The sequence below is a fragment of the Xenopus laevis genome, chromosome 6S (assembly GCF_017654675.1).
Source record: "Xenopus laevis strain J_2021 chromosome 6S, Xenopus_laevis_v10.1, whole genome shotgun sequence".
NCBI lineage: Eukaryota > Metazoa > Chordata > Amphibia > Anura > Pipidae > Xenopus > Xenopus laevis.
In genome coordinates, this window is record NC_054382.1 from 112,334,755 (window position 1) to 112,353,586 (window position 18,832).

The 18,832-nt window shown below is 40.3% G+C and overlaps 1 protein-coding gene across 1 annotated transcript in view; it reads left to right on the top strand.

Moving 5' to 3' along the window:
• necab1.S (N-terminal EF-hand calcium binding protein 1 S homeolog) overlaps positions 1 to 18,832 on the top strand; it is a 94,273-nt gene that overhangs the window by 23,553 nt on the left and 51,888 nt on the right. The window contains exons 4-5 of the mRNA XM_018223812.2: positions 15,602 to 15,627; positions 17,345 to 17,442. Coding sequence (XP_018079301.1) covers positions 15,602 to 15,627; positions 17,345 to 17,442 — 124 coding nt within the window. The remainder of the gene's footprint in view (positions 1 to 15,601; positions 15,628 to 17,344; positions 17,443 to 18,832) is intronic.

An 18,832-nucleotide genomic window follows, 5' to 3' on the forward strand; every position in this document is an offset into this window, starting at 1 on the left:
TGACAATTTGAGCATGTGCACAAATGAAAGCGTGGGGACGAGGGCGACAAATGGCAATGGGCATAAGGGGGCCCGACATGTAAATCCGGCCCTGATTGTACTTCCTAAATAAACCACTTTTTAAACTCAAGTAAGATGTCATTTAATTTTACTTTATTGTCATGTTGGAGGGGGGGTAGGTTGCATTTGAAACATTTACCATCTTACATACTTCACTTATTGTAGGGATAATTGTAGGCTGTGCATAGTTTTATATGGGCTTTGTGGCATTGTAATGTAATGCAGGTGCAGAGTGCGGAATAAACTGTTATCTAGCTGGTTGTGGGGATTTGGGAGTGCATGATGTTTGGGGGACCCATGGTCAAATGCTTCACAAGATTCCACAGAATTGCTAATTCTTTTTTTCACTATGAATATGTGAAGCATGGATGTACAATTTAGTATTCCAAAGCAATCTGGAGATTTTAAAGAAGTCGGAAGTGCTCATGAACACAAATTTGAACCAGTGCAGGAAACCATTGCAGTCAATAAGCAATTAGCTTGAGTTACTGAAGGACAAATAAATGAACGCAAGTATAAGGGCTCTTACTCACTGGCGTTCTGACCTGCGCTCCCCTGCGTTCCGTTTTTTGGCGTTCAGCCGCAGGGGAGCGCAGGAATAGACGCATGTCATTATTTCAAATGGGGCTGTACTCACTCAGGCGCGTGTAGGCGCCGAACGCAGGAAAAATGCAGCATGTTGCGTCTCAACCTGCGTTCGGCGCCTACACGCGCCTGAGTGAGTACAGCCCCATTTGAAATAATGACATGCGTCTATTCCTGCGCACCCCTGCGGCTGAACGCCAAAAAATGGAACGCAGGGGAGCGCAGGTCAGAACGCCAGTGAGTAAGAGCCCTAAAGGATACTGCCCCAGACCAAGATAATCCCTGCTGTGAATATTTTGTATTAAAATGTGATTATACACTATGCGGGTTATTTATTTAAGTCCGAATTTATCTCAATATTTTCTGAAAAAAACTCAGACCAAATCTGCACAGGTTTTTTAGGCTTATTTATTAATACACTTTCCCGAAGAAATCGTGAAAAATTTGATTTTCATGATTCTTTTCATATTTTTTATCTGATTTTAACAATTTCTTCGGATTTTTCACGAAAAAATTCAGAATTTTGCCAGAAAACTCTGAAAACCTTAGGGTATTGCTAAAAACCCAGTACACATCAAAAAATCATTGGGACTTCTCCCATTGCTTGTATACAACCTCAACAGGTCTGAGATGCCAGATTTTCAGAGTTGGACTTTCCCCATCCTCGGGGTTTAATAAATTCAGAAAAATTAGTGATTAGTGAATATATTTTGCATTCGGAGTTTAGTAAATCTTCTTCCTGCATTGACCGGCGCATGCGCAGTAGGAGCATTTCGCTGGTACGATCTACTGCGCATGCGCCAAAAGTCACGAAGTGAAATTGGAAAACTTCTTGACTTTTGGCGCATGCGCAGTAGATCCATACCGGCGAAATTCTCCTACTGCGCATGCGCCAAAACACTGGTCAAAGCAGGAAGAAGATCGCGTGGAAGAAGATGGTGCCTGTGAACTCCGTGGACTGGACCTGCACAGAAGGGTAAGTAACAAGTTAGGGGCATTTGCCCAGCGGGACAGGTAGGCCAGGGGGGAGGAGGGAGGGTGGGCAACACACGGGAGGGGGGGAGGGTTTTTGCGCCAACTGGGTTTCCTTCTCCTTTAAGAAAGAGGAAAATAAAAGTCCAGTCTTAATATAGCAGATTGCCAACCTTGTAACAGTGGGGCGCTGTAAAAGAAAGTAAACAAAAAACTGCTCAAACCATCAGGATTGCTTAGAAATTGTAACAGAACTGCCCAGTTGTAGGTCCTTGGCATGCACTAGACTTGCTGGGCAGTGAATTAGCTGAATTTCACCTTTCAGACTTTAAACAGACAAAATCACAATTTTATCCTTCACACATAGCAGCCCCTGTTATTTGTAGCATAATTACCATCCTGATGTATTATGTTTACTTGCTACAGAACAACCTAGACAAGAAGAAGATGATATCACCCCAGGCAGTGATGTGCATACTGTGTGGCTGGTGGATTTAGGAGACCAGATTGAGGAAAATACTAGTTTTCAGATTGAATGGCAGCTAGGATTAGATTTGCTGTCCCAGTTTTCTTATAACTATGGCTTTGTATCTGTAAGTAACATTTTTGAAATCTAAGGGAAGCTCTGACAACATGCTGGACCTCAGAAAAGTATTACTTCTAGGGTACACTTAACATTAGCAGGTATTTCTATTATTTATATTAGCGATAAGTGAATCTGTCCCATTTCTCTTTGCCAAAAAAATTGCAAAACTGAAAGATGCATTGAAGTCAATAGGCGTTCCAATTGTTTTACGAACGACAATTACTTCTCACTCCACATGCACTAAAGTCAGTGGGTGTTTTTCTTTGGCGACTTTTTAGTCTCAGAGAGTTTTTTGTCCAGATGCATGAAAGTTAGTAATAGGCGTTTTTCTTATGGTGACTTTTTTTAGTCTTGGCAGCTTTTTTTGCTGCTGCAAAATTTTTCGTGGACAATTCTTGTTGCAGTTTAGCGAATTCATGTCTGCCAAAAAAATGTGCTCGTTACTAAATCGTATTGTTTATTTAACTTTACCTTTGATTGGATTTAAGTTCATTTTGATCATGGATTGATAAGCATCTAGAGTGCTATCCCTTGTGCAAAAATCTTTGTTGTGCCCACCAAGATGTTCCTGCTAAAACTTTTGTGTTGTGTGTACTCCTAGCATGTATCTAAAAAGATACTTAAAATATCACCAGGTCAGGTTATGATAACCATTTCACCAGCATTTTAAAGTCTTTAGTAAGATCTTATCATTGCCCTGGGAATCAAATAACGAGATCAGTCTGATTTGGCCCTACAGTCTGATTTGGCCATAATGGGGAAAAATAACCTGATTTGGTGACCTCACCTAACAATTGGATTTTAACCCCCTTTACAAAATCCACTTGAAGGGATAAAATAGTTCATCCTGTGTTCTGAAAGGATTAGAAGAATACGCTATTTTCTCTAATGCTCCTTTTAATCATTACAGGCATCTCTATGGTTCCAATCAACTAGATAACTGCATTTTTGTCCTTCCGTTCCCTATCCCAAGTCTTGGTCTTCCATAGAGATTGAATATGCCTGTGTAGTCACAACATAGAATTGACAATCTGTAGAGAGTTGTACAACTTTGAAAGGGGTAGAACTGTGAGCTGTACAATGAAAGGCCACACCAAATTCTGGAGCAAATAAAGCCAACAGATTTAGCAATTCCACTTGCACTCACACACAGTATAATTTGCCATGGTCAATCTTGTTTCCAATATCATTTACTTAACCTTGAGGTGCTTCTGCAATGCCCTTTGTATTTTCTCTTCTTCTCAGAATTAGCACATTTATTTATGCTGATCATTTCCATCTCCATGCATAGGCTTATTTTGCATTATCTAACTGCATTTCTATTCTTATTTCTATTTGATACTATGTGATTAGGGTTCATTAGGCTAACAAAAAGTTAAGTGTGAAATGTATTGCTTTTTCATTGACTATTCATCTCATCCTAAAGGCAGTATCTGAGCATCTAGCAACAAGGAGTGTCCCCACCTAGTTCTCTTTTGTCATATAACAATCTTTAATAATAATTACATTACACTGTTTGCACATGATAGCCCTATTAATGCCATAGCCTCTTTCACATTCTGTTCCAGGGTCTCTAAATTTCAAAAGGTATTCTAATACCAGAGTCAAGCAATATATATGTTAATGGAAATGACACTGCTAATGCCATACAAATACAGCCCAATTAGTAATAAAATGAATTGGTAAATGTATTAGAGGTACTGCAGATGATTCTGCAGTGTCTCCTGAAATGAGCAGAAGGGGGGTAGAGATAAGGAGGGGGTGAGATTGAAGAAGGCCAGGAGAGGATGAAAGGTAGAAGAGGCTGAAGATAAGAAGAATAATGTTAATGAAGAAAAAAAAGAAAAAGTAAATGTACTTGGAACAGCTAATTAGACATATAAATATGTCTTATTAGCTGTTCCTATGATCTTCCTTGATTTTTCTCAAGGGGTAAATTTACGAAAGGGTGAAGTGACTAACGCTGGCAACAGTTCGCCAGCGTTACCGCTTTCAGTCACTCAGCCGATTTACTAACAGGTGCAGGCATAACTTTGCTAAAGAGACAGACCCTAGCGCTCATTCACACTCTAAAGCAAGGCAAATTTTCGCTGTGGCGAATGGATGTTACTCTGCAAATTCACTAAGGATTTTACTGAACGTTACCTCTTTCGCCAGACTTGACTTCACCAGCACATAGTGCATAGATCTTTGATTCTGTTCTGAAATGGAACCCTAAACCTGATGGATGTTAAGCACAGGGTAACTACAAAAATTATGACCATGGCAAGTGCAAGATGCCCCCCCCCATATGAGTAAATCCCACAACCAATAAAAAAATCAATGGAAATGACTGGACCCAGTACTCGTGCTTTTGATCTAATCCATGGATGTTTCAAACCTTTTACCATAATCTTATTCCTTTCATTAAATAAAATGAACAGTCTAGTCTTATATCCAGTAGTGTAATCCCATGCAGAAGCTAATTACATGGCTGTAATTTAGTATGAGGCAATTAGATTAATAAAAAACCAGGCAAATTCTGTAAACAGCTACAGTATATCATTTCCATTCTTCAAATGTTTCTTTTAATATGCAAAATAAGATTATTTATTGCGTCGGATCTTAAACAACAAACCAAATTAAATGAATGCCATTCTTGGGGCACTGACAACGGTGGAGAATGCACATTAAGTTGAAATCTTACCATTTTCTATTTATGATCTATTTATATAGAATATGGAACTGCTTACCACTGCTATGTTTTAAATGATGCCTACTGAGATATTTCTATGCTGTTGCTGTTATAGTCATAGGCGAGATAATGTGATGTTGTTTGCCTAGTGCATAGTCATCCAGCTGTAATACTGGTGTTTTATAACAGTTTTATCTTCATGCAAAATGGCTATAAGCAGGGGGCACATTACATTACACAGCAGAGTCTAATGATGGTTTTGTTAAAATAGTATGGCATATGCATTTAGTCACATCTAGCATGAAATAGGAAAACTATGCATTCATATATTTTCCTAACTGGCATAGCTGTTTGTCACAGTTTCCCCCACTGCCAAAAATGTTATTTAGGAAAAGATTTTGAAAAATAACATCGAAATACAAACACAAGGGCACACAAGTCTGTGGCAAGGTGAATGGCATTTTTAAAAATTAATATTAAATAGGTATTGAAAAAGGAACTTACTATTAAACATTACCAGTTAAAAGCTTTTGAAGAAAGTGTTTTTTTTAGTCATTTTTGGTAGAATTTACTGACAGTACAGGTATGGGACCTGTTATCCAGAATGCTCGGGACCTGGGGTTTTCCGGATAATGGATCTTTCCGTAATTTGGGTCTTCATGCCTTAAGTCTACTAGAAATTCATTTAAACATTAAATAAACCCAATAGGCTGGTTTTGCTTCCAATAAGGATTTATTATATCTTAATTGGGATCAAGTACAAGGTACTGTTTTATTATTACAGAGAAAAAGGAAATCATTTTTAAAAATTTGGATTATTTGGATAAAATGGAGTCTATGGGAGACAGCCATACCGTAATTCGGAGCTTTCTGGATATCGGGTTTCCGGATAAGGGATCCTATACCTGTACCAGATATCAAGGCATAGCAGAATGAGTGCAAACATAGGAAAGTGTCCAGTTCAACAGGGCAGAGAAGACTTTGGGAATCAGGGCTGAAGGGTCACGTAGCAGCTCAGATATATTGGTTAAAGCAACAGAAGACGGTAAAGAGACTTTCTTGGGCTTAGACACACAAGAAATGGATTCTAGCTAAAAGGAAAAAGGGTTTGTAGAATGATGAATCTAAGTTTGAGATTTTTGGGTCATCATCATCAAGATGAATTCCCAGAGGCAACAGTGTGTTATGGTTTGGGGTGTTTTGATGATTCTATAATTGGGGACCTGGATAGATTGAATGGAATTCTGAATTGAATTCATTGGTAACATGTCCTACCCTTGTACGGTATGAGACTTATATAAAAAGCCCTTTGTGATGCAACAGGGTAATGCCCTAAGCATACTTTCAAGCTGTCACAAGCTGGCCCTACTTAGTGCTGAGCAATCTTTTTTTTGCCAAATTGCCAGACATGGATTTTGCAATGAAAGAATTTGCCATGACAAAAAAAATCGCCAAGAAAAAAAATGTCGCAGAGACAAAAAAGTTACCATGAAAAATTGACTTTAATACATTTGGACAAAAAGTCGCTGAGACAAAAAATTTGCCACAAGAAAAGATGGCCATTGACTTTAATGCATTTGGAGTGAGAAAAATAAGTTGGACAATAAGAAGGTCAGGTTACTTTGCCCACTCAACTGAAACAGGGCAAACGAAGCACCACATCTGGTCCACCTCACATTCACTCTGTTCAGTTAGTTATGCCACGTGGCAAAGTGCCACCTTCAGTGTAAATAAAAAGAAATCTAATTTCTGAGGTTACTCACTTTCCAACTCATCATTGCTGTAATACAACTTGGCAAAACAGTAACACAAGAATGGGGATAGATGGGCAGTGTGAAAATTCAGCCTCAAAAGGCTTCTTATATTATAACTCTTTTAAAGGAGAAGGAAAGGCTAAAATTATAGAGGTCTATAATAAACTGGTCTATATAAATACACCAGTAAACCCTGCAAATTAATGTTGCCTTCTGTCAAAAGAAACACAGCATTTCTTTCCTCCTATTGTGTATACATGGGCTTCTGTATCAGGCTTCCTGTTTTCAGTTTAAACCTCCAGGGCAGGGCTTGAGCATGCTCAGTTTGCTCCTCTCCCCTTCCCTCCTCCCCTCCCGGCTGTAATCTAAGCCCAGAGCTATGAGTGAGCAGGGAGAGACTCAAGCAGGAAGTGATGTCACAGCATGCTAATATGGCACCTGCTATCCTAAACAAACAGAGAGAGCTTCTAGTGCTGTTTACTCATATATGGTAAATAGTTCTACAGAAAAAATATAGTGTTATGTCTTGCACTATTGGCAATGTACTGCTTCATTAGCTTTCCTTCCCCTTTAACATAACAATTAACTATCTTTTAACTTTAACATAAACATGTATAACATGTTGCCAACATGAGCACTGGGCCAAAAATTATTTGCACATAAAAAGTTGTTCTAATAAGACTCCTGATTGAATTGATAGAAAGCTCAAGGCTAAACAGCCAACTAGTGCAAATCCTTTGTGGGCACTTCTGTGGGGGCAAATTCACTAAGATCCGAAGTTGCGCCAGCGGCAGCTTCGCCGCACTTTGCCAGGCATGGTTTCGCCAGCACTACGCTAACTAAAATGCGAAATTGCGCTCAGGGAGGCGAACGGTAGCGAAGTTGCACTACCGTTACTTTGTCAGGCAAAGCGAAGTTACTCTAGCGTTGCCTAATTTGCGCAAAGTTAAAATATAATGGACGTATATCCTGCAGCAAATACAATACACTACAGAAGCCCAGGAATCCTTTAAAAAATAAAATAAAGGTGTTCTATTGCCCTTCACATGTGCCCACTGTATCGTTGAGTTGCCATATGTTAGGAAATGTAGGGGGAAAGGAGGGTACCCCCCAAAAAAATTTTGATCTTTTTCAGCCCATCACCCTTAAAAAAGGAAAAGACGCCGGTTAGTGAATTAGTGTAGTTACGTCCCTTCGCCATATCGCAACTTCGCCTGGCGTAAGGCTACGAGTAGCGCTAGAGTAGGTCCACTTCGCTAGCGAATTTACGTCAGCGCCCGTTAGTAAATCGACGAAGTAACGATAGCATTAGGCGCTTCGCGCTTTAGTGAATTTGCCCCTTGGATTGTACTTTTAGTCAAATACCTTGAGCCTTTACTCGATAGAATGTTTTCTCTGCTGTGATTACTGCAAACAAACAATATTTATATGTTTACTTTCTGTATGTTGCACTGATAAGTACTTAATAAAAACTGTAATAAAACATATGAAACTACAAGGGCTGAAAAACATTTCACTGGCAGTTTATATCCAGCTGGGTTTGATAAGCACCCTGATGCTTTAATTGGTGCCCAGTCAAAACCCACTGCCAGGAGTAAAACACTATTAAAAATAGGATAATGTAATGTAATGTTTCACAATGTAATACAATGTTTACCTTTCACAAACATAACAAAATTGTAGAGAGAGATACTGTATATATATATGTAGGGACCCCTACTGGGTAATCTGCCCTGCAGCTTTAAGGCCCCCACCTTTTTTCTTAGAGTGATCTGCCAGGAGAGAATGACACTCCCCTGCTACACTGCTATATAGTGTGTGTAGGGAGTGGCCACTTCCTCTTTGGCCTGTGGATGGTGATCCAGCTGGGTGTGCTCAGGAGAGCCTGGGCACAGCTAGGCCCAGAAAGGCCCATGTGCTTTGGAGAAGAAGTCGGGGACCAGGTAACCCCGTGAATGAGGAATAGTTACACTAGGGCAGACTTGTCATAGTCTCTCTAGGAGAGAAAGGCCGAGAGGTGAGAGAGAAAGAGCAGCTGAAGCTCCAACAAGGATTTGCAGTAAGGGAGTAGCTTCCCAGAGGCTCTGTGTGTTGCCTCCAGTCAGGGACCTCAGTGAAGAGGGACTGTAGGGTAGAAGCTGCTTTCCTGACAACTTCCAGGAGGGAATGTGTGTGAATACTGCAAATGCCTAATGGAGACCTTTCCTCTGTGAGAAATGCCTAATGCCTGCAGCTCTGTGTGAGAAATGTGCTATTGCCTCAGCTCCTGTGTGACTACTAAACCTGTGGCCACTTGCCTCGTGCATAGTTAAATAAACCGTTTTCTGTTTTACTGCAAGAACCTCCTGGCGCCCATCTTTTGTTGTATGCACAGTAGCCTGGGGGATGTAGTTGCACTACACCATAGAGGGAACACTTCCACATGGCGAAGGCCCTGACCCTGTTGTGTGAAGTCGCGTGTAACCCATGCTTCTACTGCTAGCTGGACAGTTTAACTATTTGTGTGCTATGCAGCCCAAATAGGTGTTACATTTGGCGCCCAACGTGGGGCTCGATTCCCTAAAACCAGGCTGTGCATTGTTTTGTTCGAATCGTACGAATGGATGTACGAATTTGTCGGAGTGTACGAATGGATCGTACGAATTTTTCGAAGTGGATAAACGGAACGTACGAATTCTTCGAATCGTATGGATTTCCTTCGAAGTATTTGGCCGTGGGTTCGGGCTTGGAGGTTCGCCCCGAATTTCACGAAGGCCTGCGGATGTCAGTTGGATGGGAGGAAGATGGATGTCCCGGATGGAGCCATTTCCTGCTCATGTGTGAGCCCGGATCATGGATCTGGAAGAGGAGAACCTGGAGGATGGATTCTTCTGTGTTTGCTACAGCTCTTCTATGGACTCCTGCAGAGTGAGATGCCTAGAGTGCTGCTTGCTTGTTTTTTGTGGCTGGAAGGACTGCTGGACTAAGTGGGTTCTAATTCAGGACTATTGATCCCCACCACCATTTCTTCTGCCTTCACCTACTCGCTGAGTAGTGTTTCTGCACCCAAGGACTGGCCTGTGTGGACCCTTGGGAGGGGGAGAAGTATTTTTGCTGATGTGTAATAAAGTTGACCAACTGCAATGTTTATTATGCAATTGAAAATGTTTGATACAGTATTGTGCATGCTGTGTTTCCTTTACAGTGACCATTGTTACCAGGTATGCCTTAGGAGAGGATACCAGAAGTGGATGTGATGGTACTATAAGTTGATATATGTTGGGGATGTTTAAACCATTGTCGGGACGAAATGGGTTTTTCCCCCGGGTGTATGTAGGGACCCCTACTGGGTAATCTGCCCTGCAGCTTTAAGGCCCCCACCTTTTTTCTTAGAGTGATCTGCCAGGAGAGAATGACACTCCCCTGCTACACTGCTATATAGTGTGTGTAGGGAGTGGCCACTTCCTCTTTGGCCTGTGGATGGTGATCCAGCTGGGTGTGCTCAGGAGAGCCTGGGCACAGCTAGGCCCAGAAAGGCCCATGTGCTTTGGAGAAGAAGTCGGGGACCAGGTAACCCCGTGAATGAGGAATAGTTACACTAGGGCAGACTTGTCATAGTCTCTCTAGGAGAGAAAGGCCGAGAGGTGAGAGAGAAAGAGCAGCTGAAGCTCCAACAAGGATTTGCAGTAAGGGAGTAGCTTCCCAGAGGCTCTGTGTGTTGCCTCCAGTCAGGGACCTCAGTGAAGAGGGACTGTAGGGTAGAAGCTGCTTTCCTGACAACTTCCAGGAGGGAATGTGTGTGAATACTGCAAATGCCTAATGGAGACCTTTCCTCTGTGAGAAATGCCTAATGCCTGCAGCTCTGTGTGAGAAATGTGCTATTGCCTCAGCTCCTGTGTGACTACTAAACCTGTGGCCACTTGCCTCGTGCATAGTTAAATAAACCGTTTTCTGTTTTACTGCAAGAACCTCCTGGCGCCCATCTTTTGTTGTATGCACAGTAGCCTGGGGGATGTAGTTGCACTACACCATAGAGGGAACACTTCCACATGGCGAAGGCCCTGACCCTGTTGTGTGAAGTCGCGTGTAACCCATGCTTCTACTGCTAGCTGGACAGTTTAACTATTTGTGTGCTATGCAGCCCAAATAGGTGTTACATATATATATATATATATATATATATATATATATATATATATATATATATATATATATATATATATATATATATATATATATATATATATATATATATATATATAGAGCAGCATTTGGTGGAATGCACAACCATAGGTCCAGGGAAGCTTTTTGTGTGTGTGTGTGTATGTTGTATGATCTACTGTATAAACACAAATATATAACAGATTATAATTGGAATCAATGAATAAAGTTCTAAGTATATAAACTTCATGAATACTTGCCGGGAGATACCTACCGCTCAGAATAGCACAGTTGTAGTTTGAAAATATTTAGCCTTCTCTTGTTAGACCTACAATTTTAAAATTGCCACATTCTCTCCATAAAAAGACTGTAGATTTTCTGTTGCTTGTATCATATTTATTTTTACATTTCTAGCGGCACAGACTATCCTCCAGTGTACTGAAAAAACCGAGACTCCCCCAGACTTTCTTTTTAACCTATTTTAAATTCACTAATGGGAAGCAAGGAATATGGCACACCATGGCTTACATCATATAACTATTAAGTTATGGAAAAAAATCTGACAGCATTAATATATTTATCCTGTGAATGAGACACACAAAAATATCTGGCTTTTACAAAAGCCAGATGCTCAAAGGTCTTTTAAGTACATAACATTTTGAATTATGGAATGTGCTGATATCTCAAGTCTCAGATGACCACATGCACTCAAGAAAAACTAGCACTTTAGGGAACGAGTGCTGGTATGTGAGCATTAGTGGGTCTGTGCTAGAAAAAAATGCAGGCTGCAAATTCCATATAAACTGTATATTGAATCATTTATACTTTCAGTCCATTGCTGTTGGTCAGCAACTATAATTATGTTCTTCTATTCTGTATTCTTTGGGAAGTGACAAGGATCGACCCAGACAAACCGAAGATAACTTTCTTTTTTTTTAAGTAAAACCGAAACAAATGTATAAAAACACCCTTTAAATGTTGCATTTTTTGCAGTTATTATTTGTTTTCCCTCTATTGTCTCTACTGTACCTATTTAATGTTGGCTTTCTTGATTTAATGCTTTTTGTTCTGTAAGAGGTCATTAGATACAACATTTGCTTAGAGCCCTTTAGTCACTGCTGGGTGAACATTACAAAACAGGCTTTTTGTTAGGAATTCAGGCACAGGAGTCTATAAACCATCTGAAATGAATAAGACCTAGATCTGTAGGTCTACACAAACACAAAAATGCCCCCAATTCAGTATCTCAACGTTAAATGAGGCTTGAGTTTAAGCAATCACAATAGACCAGTAAGATAATGTATTTACTACATGATCAAAGTATAAATTGTTAGGCCAGATGGGAATCATTTATACCACGATAGACCATATTTATTTGTGGTTAGTGTCAGGGCCGGAACTAGGGGTAGGCAGGTACGCTAAAATTAAGTAAGTTTTATCAGAAAGGTCTATATAAATACACCAGTAAACCCTCAAAGTAATGCTGCTCTGAGCCCTCTGTCAAAAGAAACACAGCATTTCTTTCCTTCTATTGTGTACACATGGGCTTCTGTATCAGACTTCCTGTTTTCAGCTTAAACCTCCAGGGCTAGGGCTTGAGCATGCTCAGTTTGCTTCTCTCAACCCTCCTTCCTCCCCTCCCTGCTGTAATCTTAGCCCAGAGCTATGAGTGAGCAGAGAGAGATTCAAGCAGGAAGTGATGTCACAGCATGCTAATATGGCACCTGCTATCCTAAACAAACAGAGAGAGCTTCTAGTGCTGTTTGCTCATATATGGTAAAGCATTCTGCACAAAAAATATTAGGGATGCACCGAATCCACTTTTTTGGATTCGGCCGAACCCCCGAATCCTTCATGAAGGATTCGGCCGAATACCAAACCGAATACGAACCCTAATTTGCATATGCAAATTAGGGGTGGGAAGGGGAAAACATTTTTCACTTCCTTGTTTTCTGACAAAAAGTCACGCAATTTCCCTCCCTGCCCCTAATTTGCATATGCAAATTAGGATTCGGATTCGGTTCGGCCGGGCAGAAGGATTCGGCCGAATCCGAATCCTGCTGAAAAAGGCCGAATCCTGGCCGAATCCCGAACCGAATCCTGGATTCGGTGCATCCCTAAAAAATATAGAGTTATGTCTTGCACTATTGTGGCTAATCTATTGGCAATGTACTGCTTCAGTAGCTTTCCTTCCCCTTTAACATAACAATTTACTATCTTTTAACTTTAACATAAATGTTGCCTAATAGGCCAACATGTGCAATGGGCCAAAAATTATTTGCACATAAAAAGTTGTTCTAATAAGACTCCTGATTTCTCCTACTTTCTCAATACCATTCTATTCTTTCTTTCTGGGTGCCCATTCATCATCTGAAACGTAACCTCTCTTGAACACCCTTTGTTTACAGCCCATTGCAAGTCACACTCTTCAGTTGCTTATATCTATACATGTATGTGATTGTATTGCCTAACGTTTATACACTTTAGTATTGGTCTTCATAGGAAAGGAGCTATGAACTCAATATCCTTCAATTCAGCTCCTTACATGTATAATCCCAGGCGCTCAGCCTCCAGAGTCCCACCTGTACCAATACACCTTTCAAACACGAAATAAGCAGCACTCTGGATAAATAAATAATTTATTGCAGCGGCCTGCTAACTAGACATGCCTGACGCATTTCGGAAATAACTCCCATGTCATAGCCTATGACTAAGGGAGTTATTCCTGAAATCTGTCAGGCGTGTCTAGTTAGCAGGCCGCTGCAATAAATTATTTATTTATCCAGAGTGCTGCCTATTTTGTGTTTGAAAGGTGTATGAACCAAAAAGTTATGAAATGTAATTTTGTTTCGCAAATGGTTATATTGCCCATGTTTTTTCCTGATTGCTAATATATTGCACTGCTCTGCACGTCTTTCCAGTTTTTGCGAATTCGCATTGTGAATAAATTTTTCGCAAATGAGTGCGCCCACTGTGCGAGGTTGTTGTGCATGAAAATAGCGTTGACAGAGTAACTTAAATTTGCGAAACTGTTTTGCGAATATTTTTTCCGCCACCAAAGTTGTAGTGTAATTCAAATGCAGAGTGTGCAGATAAATATTCGCAATTTGCGATTTTAGACATATTTAAAAAGCTCTTATAGACATTTGCATTGTGAAAAAAGATTCTGTTTGCACACTCTTATTCAGCTTTATAAATGTAACCATGCGCAGGGCAAATATATTCACTGCATGAACCAATCTGCCCTGTGCGAAGTTTATAAACGAGCCCCAGTATATGCTCATTTTAATCTTAATTTAATGCTGGTAACACATTTACCAAAAAACTGGAGGGGGGCAAAAAAGACTGTAAAAGTTGTCCAATACTTAAAGGGCATGTAAAGGCAAAAAAATAAAATCCCATTTTTACTTTCTTTAATGAAAAAGAAACCTATCTCCAATATACTTTAATTAAAAAATGTGTACCTTTTTAATAAGAAACCTGACAGTATGCAGTGAAATTCCCACTTCATTTACTGCTGTGGATAGGAATTGTCAGATGGTCCCTAACTGCTGAGCAGGGAAACAATCATACTTATGAACAGCAGGGGGAGCCTTACTTCCCAGTAGGGATGTAGCGAACTGTTCGCCGGCGAACTAGTTCGCGCGAACTTCGACTGTTCGCGTCCGCCGCAAGTTCGCGAACGTCGCGCGACGTTCGCCAATAGGCGTTCGCGTCAAAATCGTTCGACCATTCGACCATTCGATCGCTAAAATCGAACTCGATTCGAACGAAAATCGTTCGACCGAACGATTAAAATCCTTCGATCGTTCGAATCGAACGATTTTCGGATGTTCGAAGTTCGCGAACAGTTCGCGAACTGTTCGCATTTTTTGCCGGTGTTCGCGAACGGCGTTCGCGAACACATACTCGGCGGTTCGCTACATCCCTACTTCCCAGCCATGCAGAACTTAAGCAGCTTTGTTTATGACGATCCCTAAGCAGCCCAGACCACACTGAGCATGTGCACAGTCTTGGTCTTGCAAAGATGTTTAACAAAGTTACAAGATGGTGACCCCCTGTAGCCAACTTTGAAAGCATAAATTATTTGTTTGATTAGGCTTGTGGTGCAGTAAATTCATGTTTATATTTAGTATAGAAAATACAGCATTTCTAGCCTTATTCTATTTTATACTTTACATGCCCTTTAAAGATTTGGACTTGGATAAAATGAAGTTTATGGGAGATGACCTTTCCGTAATTTTGAGCTTTCTGGATAACAGGTTTCCAGATAACAGATCCCATACCGGTACAAGTCATAATAGTAACAAAACATAATAACAACAATTTATTGTTCTCACAGACCATAGTAAAATTAGGGATGCACCGAATCCACTTTTTTGGATTCGGCCGAACCCCCGAATCCTTCACGAAGGATTCGGCCGAATACCGAACCGAATCCGAACCCTAATTTGCATATGCAAATTAGGGATGGGAAGGGGAAAACATTTTTACTTCCTTGTTTTCTGACAAAAAGTCACGCAATTTCCCTCCCTGCCCCTAATTTGCATATGCAAATTAGGATTCGGATTCGGTTCGGCCAGGCAGAAGGATTCGGCCGAATCCGAATCCTGCTGAAAAAGGCCGAATCCTGGCCGAATCCCGAACCGAATCCTGGATTCGGTGCATCCCTAAGTAAAATCCTAAATGGCAAACCTCCTTCTGACTAATACATTGTGCACTGTGATTGGCAGACCACCATTTATATGACAAATTATATGATAACTTTTTCTATATAGTCTGCTGGGTTTTAAAATAGAGGTTGATTGAGTTTCTTTGTTTCCTTTCTAGCAACCTGGACACAGAAGAACTATATGGTAAGGTTTTTCCTTTAATACTGAAAACTCCAAAGCTTGTATAACTCACTTGCATAATTTGCCCTTCGAGAAAAGCTCAACTTGATAAAAAAAAGGAGGAAGCTGGAAATGTGGCTTTTGGATATTTATTGTCATATTTATATGAGCTATAAATGATGATACTCGGTATATATATAATACAGGATTTGATTACTACTTAATATTCTATAAGGCTGGTGACATGTGGATGTTTTCTGGGGACATGTTGCCCTTTGGCTTTGTTTTAATTGAGTAATGCTTGGTAACACATAAGCCAGAGAATTCTGTATGTCAGTGTGCTGTTTGGTTGTGTCATGTGATGATTTATAAATATTTTGTGTCTGTGAATGATAGAGAAAATGCAGAAAATATTCACAATATCAAGTATCATTAGGACCCAGGAAGAAGGCATCCAGCTGTGTTTATTAAAGTGATTAAAGTGGCGGTTCACCTTTAAGTTAACATTTAGGGGTATAATTCTCAAAATCCGAAAATCTGAGTATTTTAATGAAAAAGTCAGATCAAACTAGAATCCATGATTGGAGCTTATTTATTATTAAAAAAAAATCACGATTTAATTGAATTGAGGACAAACCTGGAAAAATCGAGCAAAAATCGAAATCATACAATTTTTTTCCCAAATCGCTAAATTTTTTCGGACTTTTTCCCAAAAAAATTGTTAATTATTCATATTCCACCATAGGTCCATATGGTACCCTTTACTATCTACTATAGTTGCACAGGACAACCTCAAACTCATGTGACCAAACGTTTTACCCCGGGTCTGGGGTCAGAGGGTCAAAGCCTAGTAGCGAGCCTTATCCTCCCATCTGTCTACTGCATAAAAAAAGAAATCAATAGCAGGTGCTAATATGCTTCACCTAAATATAGTAGCACCTTTGCCCTTAAAGTGGACCTGTCACCCAGACACAAAAAGCTGTATAATAAAAGTCCTTTTCAAATTAAACATGAAATCCAATTTCTATTTTTTTAGTAAAGCATTCATAGCTGTAGTAAGCTCATTGAAAAATCTCAACTGTCAATCAAACATTGTCTGCCCCTCCTCTATGCCTTAGGCATAGAGGCAGGGCAGACAATTACTTTCACTTTCCATTCAGCACTTCCTAGATGTCACTGCTCTCCCCACATTCCCCTGTTCTCTTAACCGTTTAATTGTGTAGCCAGGGCATGGGGATGGACATTGGGTCACCCACTCTGGTGCACAAACAAGATTCTGAGATGATACAAGACTTGTCTTAATAACAGTGTCGACAAAATGGTTCCTGCCTGCTTGCTATAATTATGAATTCCCAGACTGAAGGAAACAAGATTAAAATAATTTATATTGTGTAATTAAAGTTCATTTTGCTTGACTAATGTGATAAAATGGGATTTTGAATAATTTTTTTGGGTGACAGGTCCCCTTTAATCCATCAATTTGTTTACTAGCTGTTGCTAAACAGTGCCCGTACTGTCCAATAGTTTCATTCTATTCTCATTCCTACAGGACTTTATTTAGTTTCACTCTCCATTGCAGTTCATTTGTCTGTATAATGATGGCTTCCGTTATTAATCATTCTTGTTCACAACTGAAATTCTAGCTAAAAATCTACTTGTGCATTTTGTCCTAATGAGATATCGCTTGCTAAGAAGTGGATATATATTCACGGAACCTAACCAAAGCATTTTGTTCCTGCAGATTATTTTTCACAGCACCTGGGAGAATATGAAAGTGTCCTTGCAGCCCTGGAAGACCTAAATCTCTCAATCCTGAAGGCAATGGATAAAACAAAAAATGTATGAAAAATATATATATTTTTTATAAAAAACCTTTCATTGTGTTACATTATATTGGTTTAAGTGGATTATGAATACAGATTTGTATTTCATTTGCTGAGAAATCCATTTTAACCATAGAGGTATGGGACTTGTTATCCAGAATGCTCAGGACCTGGGGTTTTCCAGATAAGAGATCTTTCTGTAATTTGGATCTACATTCAAGTCTGCCAAACCAAACCAGATTTTTTTTCTCTAAAAAAAGTTTTAATAACATGTTAATTACATACAGTACAAAGTACTGTTTTATTATTACGAAAAATGTTTTCAAAATTTGAATTATTTGATTAAAATGGAATCTATGGGAGATGGCCTTACTGTAATGCAGAGCATTCTGGATACTGGGTTTCTGTATAATGGATCCAACAAGGGATTAGGTGGTGCCTCTAACGATATAATTCAGTTATCTGAGGACCTGTGATGCTAGTACTGCCAGGGCGGGATTTTAATCCGAAGCGCCCCTAGGATTCTTGCACCCAGGCCCGGATTTGTGGCGAGGCCACAAGGGCGGCAAAACTTTAGAGGCGGCATGCCACCCAGCCTCTTCTCTAAGGAGCACTGGGGACTCAAAACTCACCAGTGCTCAGATGCTTGAGAGCGCGCTAAGATGGGCGATGCTGGCGCTTGGACGATGCGGTGCCTGAGCTAGGAGCTTGCAGGCCGGCCCTAGGACCATGTGGCAGAAGCGGGCGGGTGCACAAGAAGCGGCCGGCACTGTGGCCTTGGGGCGCCACCTCCCAAAATACTACCCTGCTTGCACCCCCCGCTACTTGCACCCACTGCACGCACAATAACCCTTAAACCCCAAAACCCATTTCCCCCTGCAACTATATTGCTTCACCTGTTCTCAGCTGTGCTGATTGCTGGGACAGCTGCTTCTGGTTCCAATTGCCGCCACTAGGGACCCAGTTCACATGTAACCAGTGGGCAACATGCCACCCCCCAGATTTTGAGTGCCCTAGGCCCAGGCCTATGTGTCCTGCCAACAAATCCAGGCCTGTCTACTACATGGAGTATTTGGTCAGCCTGACAGCAGCAGTAGTAGTAGTAAGTGCCCACCTCCTATTTGCCTCAATTTGAGTCTGGTTATGCCGGCTGAATTACTAAATCAAAAATCTGGATATTTATACCTTTCCCAGATTGCATATATTGTATAATATATTGATATTATGTTACCCTTTAAACGAACAGTTCAGTGTAAAAATAAAAAACTGGGTAAATAGATAGGCTGTGCAAAATAAAAAATGTTAAAAAAAAAAATGTTACAAAAATGTAATGTATAAAGGCTGGAGTGACTGGATGTGTAACATAATAGCCAGAACACTACTTCCTGCTTTTCAGCTCTCTAACT